Source organism: Phacochoerus africanus, chromosome 1 (genome assembly GCF_016906955.1).
Source record: "Phacochoerus africanus isolate WHEZ1 chromosome 1, ROS_Pafr_v1, whole genome shotgun sequence".
Taxonomy (NCBI): domain Eukaryota; kingdom Metazoa; phylum Chordata; class Mammalia; order Artiodactyla; family Suidae; genus Phacochoerus; species Phacochoerus africanus.
Window position 1 is genome coordinate 32,135,670 of NC_062544.1, and position 12,968 is coordinate 32,148,637.

A 12,968-nucleotide genomic window follows, 5' to 3' on the forward strand; every position below is an offset into this window, starting at 1 on the left:
AGTGGTTAACGAATCCGACTAGGAACCATGAGGTTGCGGGTTCGGTCCCTGGCCTTGCTCAGTGGGTTAACGATCCGGCATTGCCATGAGCTGTGGTGTAGGTCGCAGACGCGGCTCGGATCCCCCGTTGCTGTGGCTCTGGCGTAGGCCAGTGGCTACAGCTCCGATTCGACCCCTAGCCTGGGAACCTCCATATGCCGTGGGAGCGGCCCAAAGAAATAGCAAAAAGACAAAAAAAAAAAAAGTGTTTCCACAACACCTATAGTTAAAAACAGACCTAAGTACAGTAGCTGAAAACAAAATTTAGACATTATCCAGTAGAGAAAAAGTCATTACCACCATTCCTAGGAGTGAGCATTTTTATTCTACTTCCTAAATACTTACTTAGACACAGCATCAGCTTCTGGGTTCTCTCTCTCTGTATTCTCCACTCCAGAAATATCAGATGTACTCGTTTTGTCCTTTTCCACATGGTTCTACAAATTAAATTTTTTATTTTTAATCTACTTAACCTAAAAAGTTCAAACTTTATAATAAATAAATGGAAATTAAAACAATGAAATTTTACTTTTTTGTACTTCTAATTATTTAAAGAGAATTTTTAAAATTATAAATGAGGGTGATAATATTTTAAACACATCTCATACATTACTGATAGAAGTATAAATTTGATACATCCTTCCCAGAAAGTCTTTTACTGATATTAATCCAGAGCTTTAACAATATTTATATTCTTTGACCTAGTAATATTTTTGAGTCTATTCTGAGAAAATATTTAGACAAAGATTTAGGTACAAGGATGTTCACTGAAACACTGTGCCAAACAGTAAACACTGTAAACAGACAAAATATCCAATAATAATAAATGGATAAATAAATTGCTACACCCACTGACAGACTATTACGAGGTCACTAAAAACCATGCTATCAAAACATGTTTAATGATATGGGAAAATTATTTATAAAATGTTAAAATACCAAAGGAGAATACAAAAAAATACAAATAATATTACTCAATCTTTTAATCTTTATATTTTTTCTTCTTTTCTTTCTGCTTTGTTCTTTTTTTGTTTTGTTTTATACTGGTTTTTTTGGCCATGCTCACAGCATGTGGATGTTCCCAGGGCCAGGGATCAAACCTGTGCCACAGCAGTGGCCCAAAAGCCACAGCAGTGGCAATACCAGATCCTTTACTCACTGTCCTAGAAGAGAACGCCTACCACTCAACCCAGAAAAGCTGGAAGGATATGTTCTGAATGGTTGGTTGCATATATGGATGATAAAATTAATTTATTTTTAAATTTTTACATGAATCTCTATTTCCTCAATTTTCTAGAATTTAAAAACATAAGATTATAATAACATAACTATACTATATAACTATATTTTCACATAAGAGGAAAAAAGTCGGCTAAAAATCTTTTAGACTATTTTAGCAAAAATAAAATATTTTTAATAATATAATACTGGCAGTGATATAAGGAAACAGGAACATTCAGTTAATACTTACAGCATTAATAGAAATAGATTCTTTTTTTGAGGTTAATTTGACAGTACATAGCAAGAGTCATAAAAATATTTAAAATACCTTGGCCCATTAATCCCATCACCTCTTTGACTATTTATAATATTGTTTGCTTTTATTTATAAAAGTTTAAAAAATGGAAACAACCTAAACATTAGAGACATGGTTACGTAAATTAATAATTTGTTGGAGTTCCCGTCGTGGCGCAATGGTTAACGAATACGACTAGGAACCATGAGGTTGCAGGTTCGGTCCCCGCCATTGCTCCGTGGGTTAACGATGCGGACGTTGCCATGAGCTGTGGTGTAGGTTGCAGACATGGCTCAGATCCCGCATTGCTGTGGCTCTGGCGTAGGCCGGTGGCTACAGCTCCAATTAGACCCCTAGCCTGGGAACCTCCATATGTTGTGGGTTCGGCCCTACAAAGACAAAAAGACAAAAAACAGAAACAAAAGAAATCAACTATTCTGAATAAAAATTTCATATAAATTAACATAAGACATATTTGTCACTTCTAGGATGTTTGAAATTATATGTTCTAGATTCTAAAGGAAATGCAAAAAACATGAGACTAATAAGACAAATTTAATATTAACGTGTAAAGTTCTTATATCTTGGCTTTACTATCAACATTATTGTGTGCTCCTTGATGAGGACCGAACATTATTCTAGTCTCATGTTTAATTTGAATTAAATATATTCTGTGGTTTATAAAAAAAATAACTTTACTGTGTAATTACAAGGTAAATATTTTTATTCCCAGCTACTTAGAAAAAATTTCATAATTTTAGTTGCCATTTAGTCTCTTAATCCATACCTTTTCAACTGACGTTTCTGCATGTGAACTCTTGTTCTCTTCATCTGTTTTATCTTGTAAAAGAACTGTTTTCTTCCCAACTGCCCTTGATAAATTGGGTTTAGGTCTCTGGAGTCGTACTCTCTTCATGGGTTTAACATTTTCTGTTTGATCAGTTTCCCTAGAAAATTAACATTATTTATTTAGTTAGTTTTTTGCTTTTTAGGGCCGCATCCGCAGCACATGGAAGTTCCCAGGCTAGGGTCAAACTGGAGCTATAGCTGCCGGCCTACACCACAGCCACAGCAACATCAGATCTGAGCCACATCTGTCACCTACACCACAGCTCACGGCTACGCCGGATCCTTAACCTACTGAGCAAAGGCAGGGATCGAACCCACATCCTCATGGATCCTAGTCTGGTTCATTACAACTGAGCCACAACGGGAACTCCCGAAAATTATCATTATTTAAATTGTACCAACATGTAGGCATTATCAAAAGAAATTCTGGAAAAGTCTTTAAAAAACTATTCATAGTCCAAAAGGAACTACTTTAAGCTTAGTTACAATAAGAGTAGCAAAGAAAACTGGGGACAAGAAGAGCAATGGGAGGGTAACCAATTTGTTCCATCAGATGTTAATAAAATCAGCTCCTTTTTCTGCACTGTACTTATATTTCAAATGGATCAAGGATTTAAGTGAAGCCATAAAGAAAACACGTACACGTATTTTATAACCTTGAGGTAGGATAAGCATTTCTTTTCTTTCTTTTTATTTTAGGGCCGCACCTATAGCATATGGAAGTTCCAAGGCTAGGGGTCAAATTGGAGCTGCAACTGCCAGCCTACACCACAGCCACAGCAACTCGGGATGCAAGGGGCATCTGTGACCTACACCATAGCCTGCAGCAATGCTGGATCCTGAACACACTGATCCAGGCCAGGGATCAAAGCTGCATCCTCATGAGTAGTAGTTGGGTTCTTAAACCACTGACCCACCACCAGAACTCCAAGATAAGCTTTTGTAAAACTTAATTAAAATTCAGGAGCCATATGGAGTTCCCCTGGCAGCACAGCAGGTTAAGGATGCTGCATTGTTACTGCAGCAGCTTGGGTCACTGCTGTGGTGATAATCAATCCTTAGCCCTGGAACTGTCACATGCCGAAAATGTGGCCAAAAAAGAAAAAAAAAAAAAAAAGCTCAGGAACCATAAAAGAAAAAAAGAGAGAGAAATCTGACAACATAAACATCAAAAACTTTTACATAGCCAAAACATGGCTAAGTCAAAAGTCAAACTATAAACCAAGAAAGCATGTTTTACAACTTGTAGCACAAAGCTAACTTCTCTAAAATATAAAAAGCTCCTATAAAACAATATCAACTCATTGAATAATTGGACAAAGGATATGAACAACTCACAAAAAACAAAATGCGATGAGACGATGAACTTCACTCCCAATAAGAAATGTGCAAATTAAAAGTAGAACAAGTACAAATGTGACAAAACGTTAAGAATCAGAGGATCTAGGAGTTCCCTTTGTGGCGCAGTGGTTAACGAATCCGACTAGGAACCATGAGGTTGTGGGTTCGATCCCTGACATTGCTCAGTGGGTTAACGATCCAGTGTTGCCGTGAGCTGTGGTGTAGGTTGCAGACGCGGCTCGGATCCCATGTTGCTGTGGCTCTGGCATAGGCCGGGGGCTCCAGCTCCAATTAGACCCCTAGCCTGGGAAACTCCATAAGCCGGAAGAGCGGCCCAAGAAAATGGCAGAAAGACAAAAAAAAAAAAAAAAGAAGAATCAGAGAATCTAAGGGGAATTATATGCAGAGGTTAATTATTCTATTTTTTTACTTTCCTTAAGTAAGAAATATTGAAGTAAGCACCAGAAGGGGGAAAAAAAATAAAAGAATTACATACCCCTGTCAAAAAGAGAGGCATGGGGTAGATATACTATACAGAGATTTTTTTTTTTTCATCTTTTTAGGGCCGCGACTGCAGCATATGGAAGTTCCCAGGCTAGGGGTTGAATCAGAGCTGTAGCAGCTGACCTACACCACAGCCAGAGAAGTGCAGGATCTGAGCCACAACTGCGAACTACACCACAGCTCACGGCAATGCCAGATCCTTAATCCACTGAGCAAGGCCAGGGATCAAACCCACAACCTCATGGTTCCTAGTCGGATTTGTTAACCACTGAGTCATGACGGGAACTACAGGGAGACATTTCTTACATCGCTGGTGTGAATATAAACTAGTATAACTCCTATGGAGAGCATTCTGGGAGTATCTATCAAAATCATAAATGCATAAACACACACACACATACATATATACTTTGGGCTAGCAATTCCATTTTTAGGAACTTACTCTAGAAATATACTTGCACAAAGGTAAAAGGATAAAAATTTAAAATTATAAGCATTGTTTGTAAAAAACAACAAATATAGCCATGAATCAGGACAATGATTCATCTATACAGTAGAGTACTATGCAACTATAAAAAGAATAAGGAAGGTCTTTATGTAAAGATATGAAGACATAAGATCAAAAACTGCAAAATGGTATGTACAGTATTCTACAAGTAAGCTTTTTAAAGAGCAATAAAAAGATAAAAAATATATATTTGTGGAGTTCTTGTGGTAGCAGGGTAGTAACAAACCCAACTAGTATCCATGAGGATACAGGTTTGATCCCTGGCCTGGGAACACACATACACATATATATTTGTATTAGCTTTAATGTCATTTTGTTTAATCTCTGAAATAAATAACACTGGTTACTTGCTAGAGCGAATGGGGCATGGTGGGAAGAATACTTTGCTCTATACCTTCTTATACTTTTGGATGTTCGAACCATAAGAATATAGTGTCTGTTACAAGGACTAGTTTTAAGTTTGATTCTCTCTCTCTCTCTTTTGCAATACTAGAAGACATAACAGATAATCTCTTGAAAGTCATCAATATCGTGGCTCAGTGGTTAATGAATCCGACTAGGAACCATGAGGTTGCAGGTTTGATCCCTGGCCTTGCTCAGTGGGTTAAGGATGCAGCGTTGCCATGAGCTGTGGTGTAGGTCACAGACGAGGCTCAGATCCCGCATTGCTGTGGCTCTGACGTAGGCCGGTGGCTACAGCTCCAATTAGACCCCTAGCCTGGAAATCTCCATATACCGCAAGAGCGGCCCTAGAAAAGACAAAAAGACAAAAAAAAAAGAAAGTGATCAATATCAAATCTACTACCTTGACAACAGGCATGAAAAATAATTCAAGTAAAAGTTAAATCTCATAGCAAAAAATTTAGGATTCTAAATTTTTTTAGAATTTCATCATATGTTAATACTCTGCTAAAACTCATATCACTATTACATACCAGATATAAAAGACGGTATTTCTGTAATGAAACATAAAGTGAAAAACCTTGATGTCACTAAGACCACAGTGCAATTACATATTAAATGGTCTGTAGTCCCTTCCTAATCACTAAAGGAGCAATATTATCATCATTCCTTAAGTGATAATAAATTATCAAAAATTTTTACATAAAAATCCTACCATGTAAAACACTTACAGAGATTTATTTTTTGGGTCAACATTTCTTTCTTCTGTACAACTCCTCTCAGCATTATTCACCTCACACAATGGTCTAACACCAACTTCTGATGAAGGCAAATCTGAAGTGTCTGATTCTAAAGTCTCAGCTGCTACTGATACATCATCTTGCTCACCACTAAGGAAACAAAAACAAATCAAAAAAGAATTCTTAGTAACACTTGTTTAATACTAATTAAGATTTTTTTTTTAATATCCAAAGCTAAGACTCTAGAAGATGATCCATCATATCATGGAATAATTAACAAAAACAGATACTTAGTTTTTCTATGATCCTTCTCACACCATGTTATTTAAAACAGTGTACCTTAATGGAAAACAGTATAAAGATTCCTCAGGAAACTAAATGTAGAACTACCATATGATCCAGCAATGCCACTCCTGGGCATCTATCCAGACAAGACTACAATTCAAAAAGATAGATGCACCCGTATGTTCACTGCAACATGATTCACAATAGCCAAGACACGAAAACAAACTAAATGTTCACTGACAGATCAATGGATTAAGAAGATGTGCTACACAGAAAAGAAACTCATGGACTTGGAGAAAAGACTTGTGGTTGCCAAGAGAAGGGAGAGGGAATGGGATGGACTAGGAATCTGGGGTTAATAGATGCAAACTATTCCATTTGGAATGGATAAGCAATGAGATCCTGCTGCCTAGCACTGAGAACTCAAAAACACATGTTCAATATCACTCATCATTAGAGAAATGCAAATCAAAACCACTACAAGGTACCACCTTACACCAGCCAGAATGGCTATCATCAAAAAGTTTTGGAGAGGGTGTGGAGAAAAGGAACCCTAGTACACTATTGGTGGGATTGTAAATTGGTGCAACCACTGTGGAAAACAGTATGGAGATTCCTCAGAAAACTAAAAATAGAACTAGATCTAGCAATACCACTCTAGCAATCCCACTCCTGGGCATCTATCCAGAGAAAACCATGACATGAAAAGACACATGCATTCTAATGTTCATTGCAGCACTATACGCAATAGCCAAGACATGGAAACAAGCTAAATGTTCATTGACAGAGGAGTGGATCAAGAAGATGTGGTACATATACACAATGGACTATTACTCAGCCATTAAAAGGAATGAGATACCAGCATTTTTAGCAACATAGATGGACCTAGAAACTATCATGCTAGGTAAAGTCAACCATACAATGAGACACCAACATCAAATGCTTTCACTGACATGTGGAATCTGAAAAAAGGACACAATGAACTTCTTTGCAGAACAGATACTGACTCACAGACTTTGAAAACCTACGGTTTCCAAATAAGACAGGTTGGGGGGTGAGAGGATGCACTGGGAGTTTGGGATGGAAATGCTGTAAAATTTGGTTGTGATGATTGTTGTACACCTATAAATGTAATAAAATTCATTAAGTAATTAAAAAAAAAAACCACAATGAGACCAACTCACATCTATCAGGACAGTCATTATATATTGATAAAAAAAATTTTTAGAAGAGAAAATAACAAATGCTGGCAAAAATGTGGAATAACTGGAAACCTTATAAACTGTGGGTGGGAATGTAAAATGCAGTCACAATGAAAAACAGTATGAGTCTCCTCAAAAAGAGAGAACAGAATTATCATATGATCCAACAACTCCCTATCTGGGTATTAATCCAGAAGAATTAAAAACAGGGATCTCAAAGAAACGTCTTCACTGTTATGTTTCTTGTACCATTATTCACAAGAGCCAAGAGACAGAAACAACCCAAAAGTGCACTGACAGACAAATGAATAAGGAAAATGTGACATATACCATGGAATATTATTTGACCATAAAAAAGGAACCCTGTTATATGCTACAACATGAATGAACCTTGAAAACATCATGCTAGGTGAAATAAACCACTCATAGAAGGTCAAATACTACCTGATTCCACTTATGTGAAGTATCTAAAGTAACCAAGCTCATACAAACAGAAAAGAGAATGGTGGTTTCCAGAAGCTGAGCTAAGGAGGAAATAAAGAGTTGCTGTTCAATGGATATAGTTTCAGTCATGCAACATGAAAGCATTCTAGAAATCTGCTGTCAACACTGTGCTTATACTTAACACTGTGTATTTTAAAAACTTATTAGAAGAGTAGATTTCACGTTACGGTCGTTAACACTAGTAAAAACAAACAAAACAAAAAACCAATCAACCAAATGAAAAAAAACGCCAGCAGGGTATGTCACATTCAAACTGCCAAAAACAAAAGATAAAATCTTTACAAAAAAGAAAAAGCCCAGACAAACACTAACCACAAGAAAGCTGGAGTGGTAAAGCAAGCTTCAGAACAAAGAGCAAAATCACATGATACCACACAAATGGAAAACGGCTGATTTCACCAAGAGGAAGGAACAAGAGAGCTTCTAAAGACATGAAGAAAAACAAACAGAAGTGAGAAGAGAAGTTCCCGTCGTGGCAAACAGAAGTGAGAAGAGGAGTTCCGGTCGTGGCTCAGTGGTTAACCAATAAGACTAGGAACCATGAAGTTGCGAGTTCGATCCCTGGCCTTGCTCAGTGGGTTAGGGATCCGGCACTGCCGTGAGCTGTGGTGTAGGCTGCAGATGCGGCTCAGATGCGCGTTGCTGTGGCTCTGGCATAGGCCAGCTGCTGCAGCTCCTATTCAACCCCTAGCCTGGGAACCTCCATATGCCATGGGAACAGCCCTAGAAAAGGCAAAAAAAAAGACAAAAAGACAAAAAAGAAAAAAAGAAAAAGAAGTGAGAAGAGAAATAAGCAAATTCACAATTACAGCTGGAGACTTCATACCCCTCCTTCAGTAACTGACAGAAAATGTAGACCAAGTAAGTAAAGATATAGAAAATACCTTGATGAAAGAACAGGGTCAGTTCTTCTCTCAGTCTTCTCACTAAAGGATAAGCCCACAATGTCATCTTTGTTCTGTACAGAGGGAAGATTCTGTTCCTTATTTCCTGCTTCTTCATTTATCTCAGGACTTAGTGACTGATCTATCAATACAAAATGCATATTATTTTAAAATGATGGCAAAAACATCTATTTTTAAAGCATAAAATAACTTACACATAACACTGTAATGTAATGCAATGATTAAGAAATTACCCCAAAGCACAATTTGTTTTTTCTTCTTTTTCAGCCACATCCGAGGCATATGGAAGTTCCCAGGCCAGGGAATGAATCCAAGTCACAGCTGCAACCTACGCCACAGCTGCAGCAATGCCAGATCCTTAATCCATGGTGCCAGACTGGGAATTAAACCACAACAGAGCCACAACAGAGACACCACCAGATCCTTAACCCATTGCACCACAGCAGGAACTCCCTGAAGTCCAATTTCTTAATTGTTTAGCTATTCTGCTTTATATGTAATGTCTTTCATAGTTAGCCACAAAAAAAACCCATAATATTATAATGCCTATGAGTCATATTATATTACCTATCAGGATTCACTTAACTAAAATCTTATTGGTGAAGCTGAACTACATAAAAATTTAAATTCTACAAAAAGGTGATTCTGATCTGCTAAAATATTTTTCTTCTCTCTTTACTTGGTGACTGCTATCTTTTTTTTTTTTTTTCTTGTCTTTTCGCCTCTTCTAGGGCCCCATATGGAGGTTCCCAGGCTAGGGGTCTAATCGGAGCTACAGCTGCCAGGCACAGCCACAGCCACAGCAATGCAGGATCCGAGCCAAGTCTAGGACCCACACCACAGCTCACGGCAAAGCCGGATCCTTAACCCACTGAGCAAGGCCAGGGATAGAACTCACAACCTCATGGTTCCTAGTCAGATTCGTTAGCCACTGAGCCATGACAGGAACTCCACTTGGTGCCTGCTTTAAATAAGCTATATATAAACATAAAGAAAGAGCCCAAGACTTGCCTAAACTCTCAATTCTCATTCCTTAGTAACATGTGTCAAAATGTCTGCATTCTAGGGAGTTTAAAAAATAAAACTGAAAGGAAAACTTATCTTAGTAGCTCTTATAAAAATTTAACAACTTATTATAGGTTCATAGCAGTGCTCTGTAGAAGTAGAACATGAAGACCTATCTTTTTTCTTTCTTTTTAGGGCTGCATCTGTGGCATATGGAAGTTCCCAGGCTAAGTATCAAATTGGAGTTGCAGCTGCCAGCCTACACCACAGCCACAGCAATGCCAGATCCGAGCCGCATCTGTGACCTACACTGCAGCTTGAGGCAATGCAGGGTCCTTAACCCACTGAGCACAGCCAGGGATCAAACCCCCATCCTCATGGATACTAGTCAGGTTCTTAACCCACTGAGCCACAGTGGAAACTCCAAACCTGTGATTTATTAAGAAAGACAATACAGGATTTCTCACTGTGACACATAGGGTTAATAATCCAGCTTGTCTCTGTGGCATTGCCAGTTCAAATACCGGGAACCACACAGTGGGTTAAGGATCTGGCATTGCCACAGCTGTGGCACAGGTCACAGATTCATCTCAGATTCAATCCCTGGCCCAGGAATTTCCATATCCCGGGGGTATAACCAAAAAAGGAGAAAAAAAGAGAGAGAGAGGGAGAGATAGAGGGAAAGAAAGAGAGAGAGAGAAAGAAAGAATTCCATTGTGGCTCAGCGGAAACGGACCCAACTAGTATTCATGAGGACTTGGGTTTGATCCCTGCCCTCACTCAGGGGGTTAAGGGTTTGGTACTGCCGTGAACTATGGTATAGGTCAAAGACGTGGCTTGGATCCCAAGTAGCTGTGGCCTCAGTGTAGGCCAGCAGCTGTAGTTCCAATTCGACCCCTAGCCTAGGAACTTCCATATGCCGCAGGTACAGCCCTAAAAAGCAAAAAAGAAAGAAAAAGAGAAGATGGACAGATGGATGGAAGGAAGGAAGGAAGGCAGTATAAATATGTAATTTAGAATCATTGCTAATGGGAGTGTACTGGAGCTAACACATCTCCTTATTTCACTGTTTATTAAACAATACTTTTTTTCCTTTAAAAATAATTGTACCATGAATATAGAACCAATTAAAAAGCATTATTAGTTGCTAGTATCTAGAAGTATTTAAGTTATACATCATACAGCGTATACATGTCTTTACAAGTAATATAGGGGCCATTAAAATATGTAATAAACTTACTTGTGTGTTTTTCTCCTTTAGAAGAGCCTGGCTGAACAGAGGCATTTCCTGAATGACTTTTTACTTCCCGTTTACCACCTTCACCCTGATTCTTTCTTCTTCTTTTCTTTTGATTTTGGTCTTGTTCTACTACATTCTGTTCTGAATCCTGTGCTGATAAAGTCAGAGACTGTTGTTCTTCTTCAACTGTCTGAGTATCCTTTTGGGATCCTTCTGCATCTGAAATTCTAGCACTCACAGACTCAGCTGGATCGTCACTCACTCTTTCACTGGTAACTTTTTTCACTGAAAAATAAGGGGAATTGTTATAAACATTAAAATAACCTACAGAAAAATTTGTAAAGGTGGATAAGATAAATACTGAAGGGTGTCTAGGCAAAAATCTGAAGACAACCACACTGTCCAAGAGAGGATGACTAAATAAGTTATAATACATTTATGCTACAAAAATCCATGCAGCAAATAATAATGAGGTAGGTTTACATGCAGTAATGTAAAAGATTTCAAAAAATATTATTGTGCTTAAAAAAAATCAAAACATAGGCAAAACATTCTCTAATATAAACTGTTCAAATGCCAGTCTCCCAAGGCAAGATAAATAAAAACAAAAATAAACAAATAGGACCTAATCAAACTTACAAGCTTTTGCACAGCAAAGAAACCATTAAAACAAACAAACAAAAAAAAAAAACATGAGTAGTTCCCACTGGCTCAGCAGAAAGGAACTCAAGTAGTACCCATGAGGATATGGGTTCAATTCCTGGCCTCGCTCAGTGGGTTAAGGATCTGGTATTTCCATGAGCTGTGGTATAGGTCACAGATGTGGCTTGGATTCCATGTTGCCATGACTGTGGTAAAGGCCAGTAGCTACAGCTCCAATTTAACTCCTAGCTCGGGAACTCCCATATGCTGCAGGTGCAGTCCTAAAAGAAGAAAATAAATAAATAATTTCTTTAAAGCCATATTAAGTTTCCTGTATCAGAAGATGAAAATACTGAATTATAGGAGTTCCTGTCCTGGCTCAGTAGTTAACGGATCCGACTAGGAACCATGAGGATTCGGGTTCGATCCCTGGCCTCACTCAGTAGGATAAGGATCCGGTGTTACCGTGAGCTGTGGTGTAGGTCACAGACTCGTCTTGGATCCCACGTTGCTGTAGCTGTGGCGTAGGCTGGCGGCTACAGCTCCAACTAGACCCCTATCTTGGGAGCCTCCATATGCCATGGGTGCGGCCCTGGAAAAGCTAAAAGGACACCAAAAAAAAGTTTAATAAAAAAGAAAAGAATGGATTACATTGAAAAAAAAAACAAAAATTAGAGATGACCATGGAAACAGCATCCAAACCAAAGGCAAACTTCGCAAGCATCCCTGATCAGACATGGTCTCCTAAAAAAAAAACTAATCTTAAAAAGATAATAAAATTCATTGCCATTTAGTTTTATTCCAAAGAAGTCAAAACAAGATTTTAAAGCTAGGAAAATAGTGCTAGGTTTTTTTTTTTTTTTGGTCTGCCCCATGGCATATGGAGTTCCTACACCAGGGATCAGATCTGAGTCACAGTTACAACCTATGCCAAAGCTTGTGGCAACAGCAGATCCTTTAACCCACTGTGCCAGGCCCAGGATCAAATCTGTGTCCTGGAAGTGCAGAGACACTGCTCATCTTGTGCACCACAGCAGGGACTCCTGTATTTATTCTTTATTAGAATAATAATCAGCAATTTCTAGATTCTAGGACTTGTAACAGTATACCTGAAAAGTTCTCACATTAAGTAAGATATAGTGAGTCACTCATGCTATCACCTACAACATAATAATCAAAAATTAATACATCTATTTTAATTTCCTAGGGCTATATATAGTACGTAAAAAGACTGACTAAAGAATGAAATAACGTTGCAGTTATCAATACTACTCTTAAAATGACAC

At 38.1% G+C, this 12,968-nt stretch overlaps 1 protein-coding gene across 1 annotated transcript in view; it reads right to left on the reverse strand.

Moving 5' to 3' along the window:
• Positions 1-12,968, reverse strand: part of BDP1 (B double prime 1, subunit of RNA polymerase III transcription initiation factor IIIB) — a 106,179-nt gene that overhangs the window by 58,658 nt on the left and 34,553 nt on the right. Inside the window, 5 exon segments of the mRNA XM_047794370.1 lie at positions 385-476; positions 2,343-2,502; positions 5,891-6,049; positions 8,775-8,916; positions 11,041-11,325. Coding sequence (XP_047650326.1) covers positions 385-476; positions 2,343-2,502; positions 5,891-6,049; positions 8,775-8,916; positions 11,041-11,325 — 838 coding nt within the window.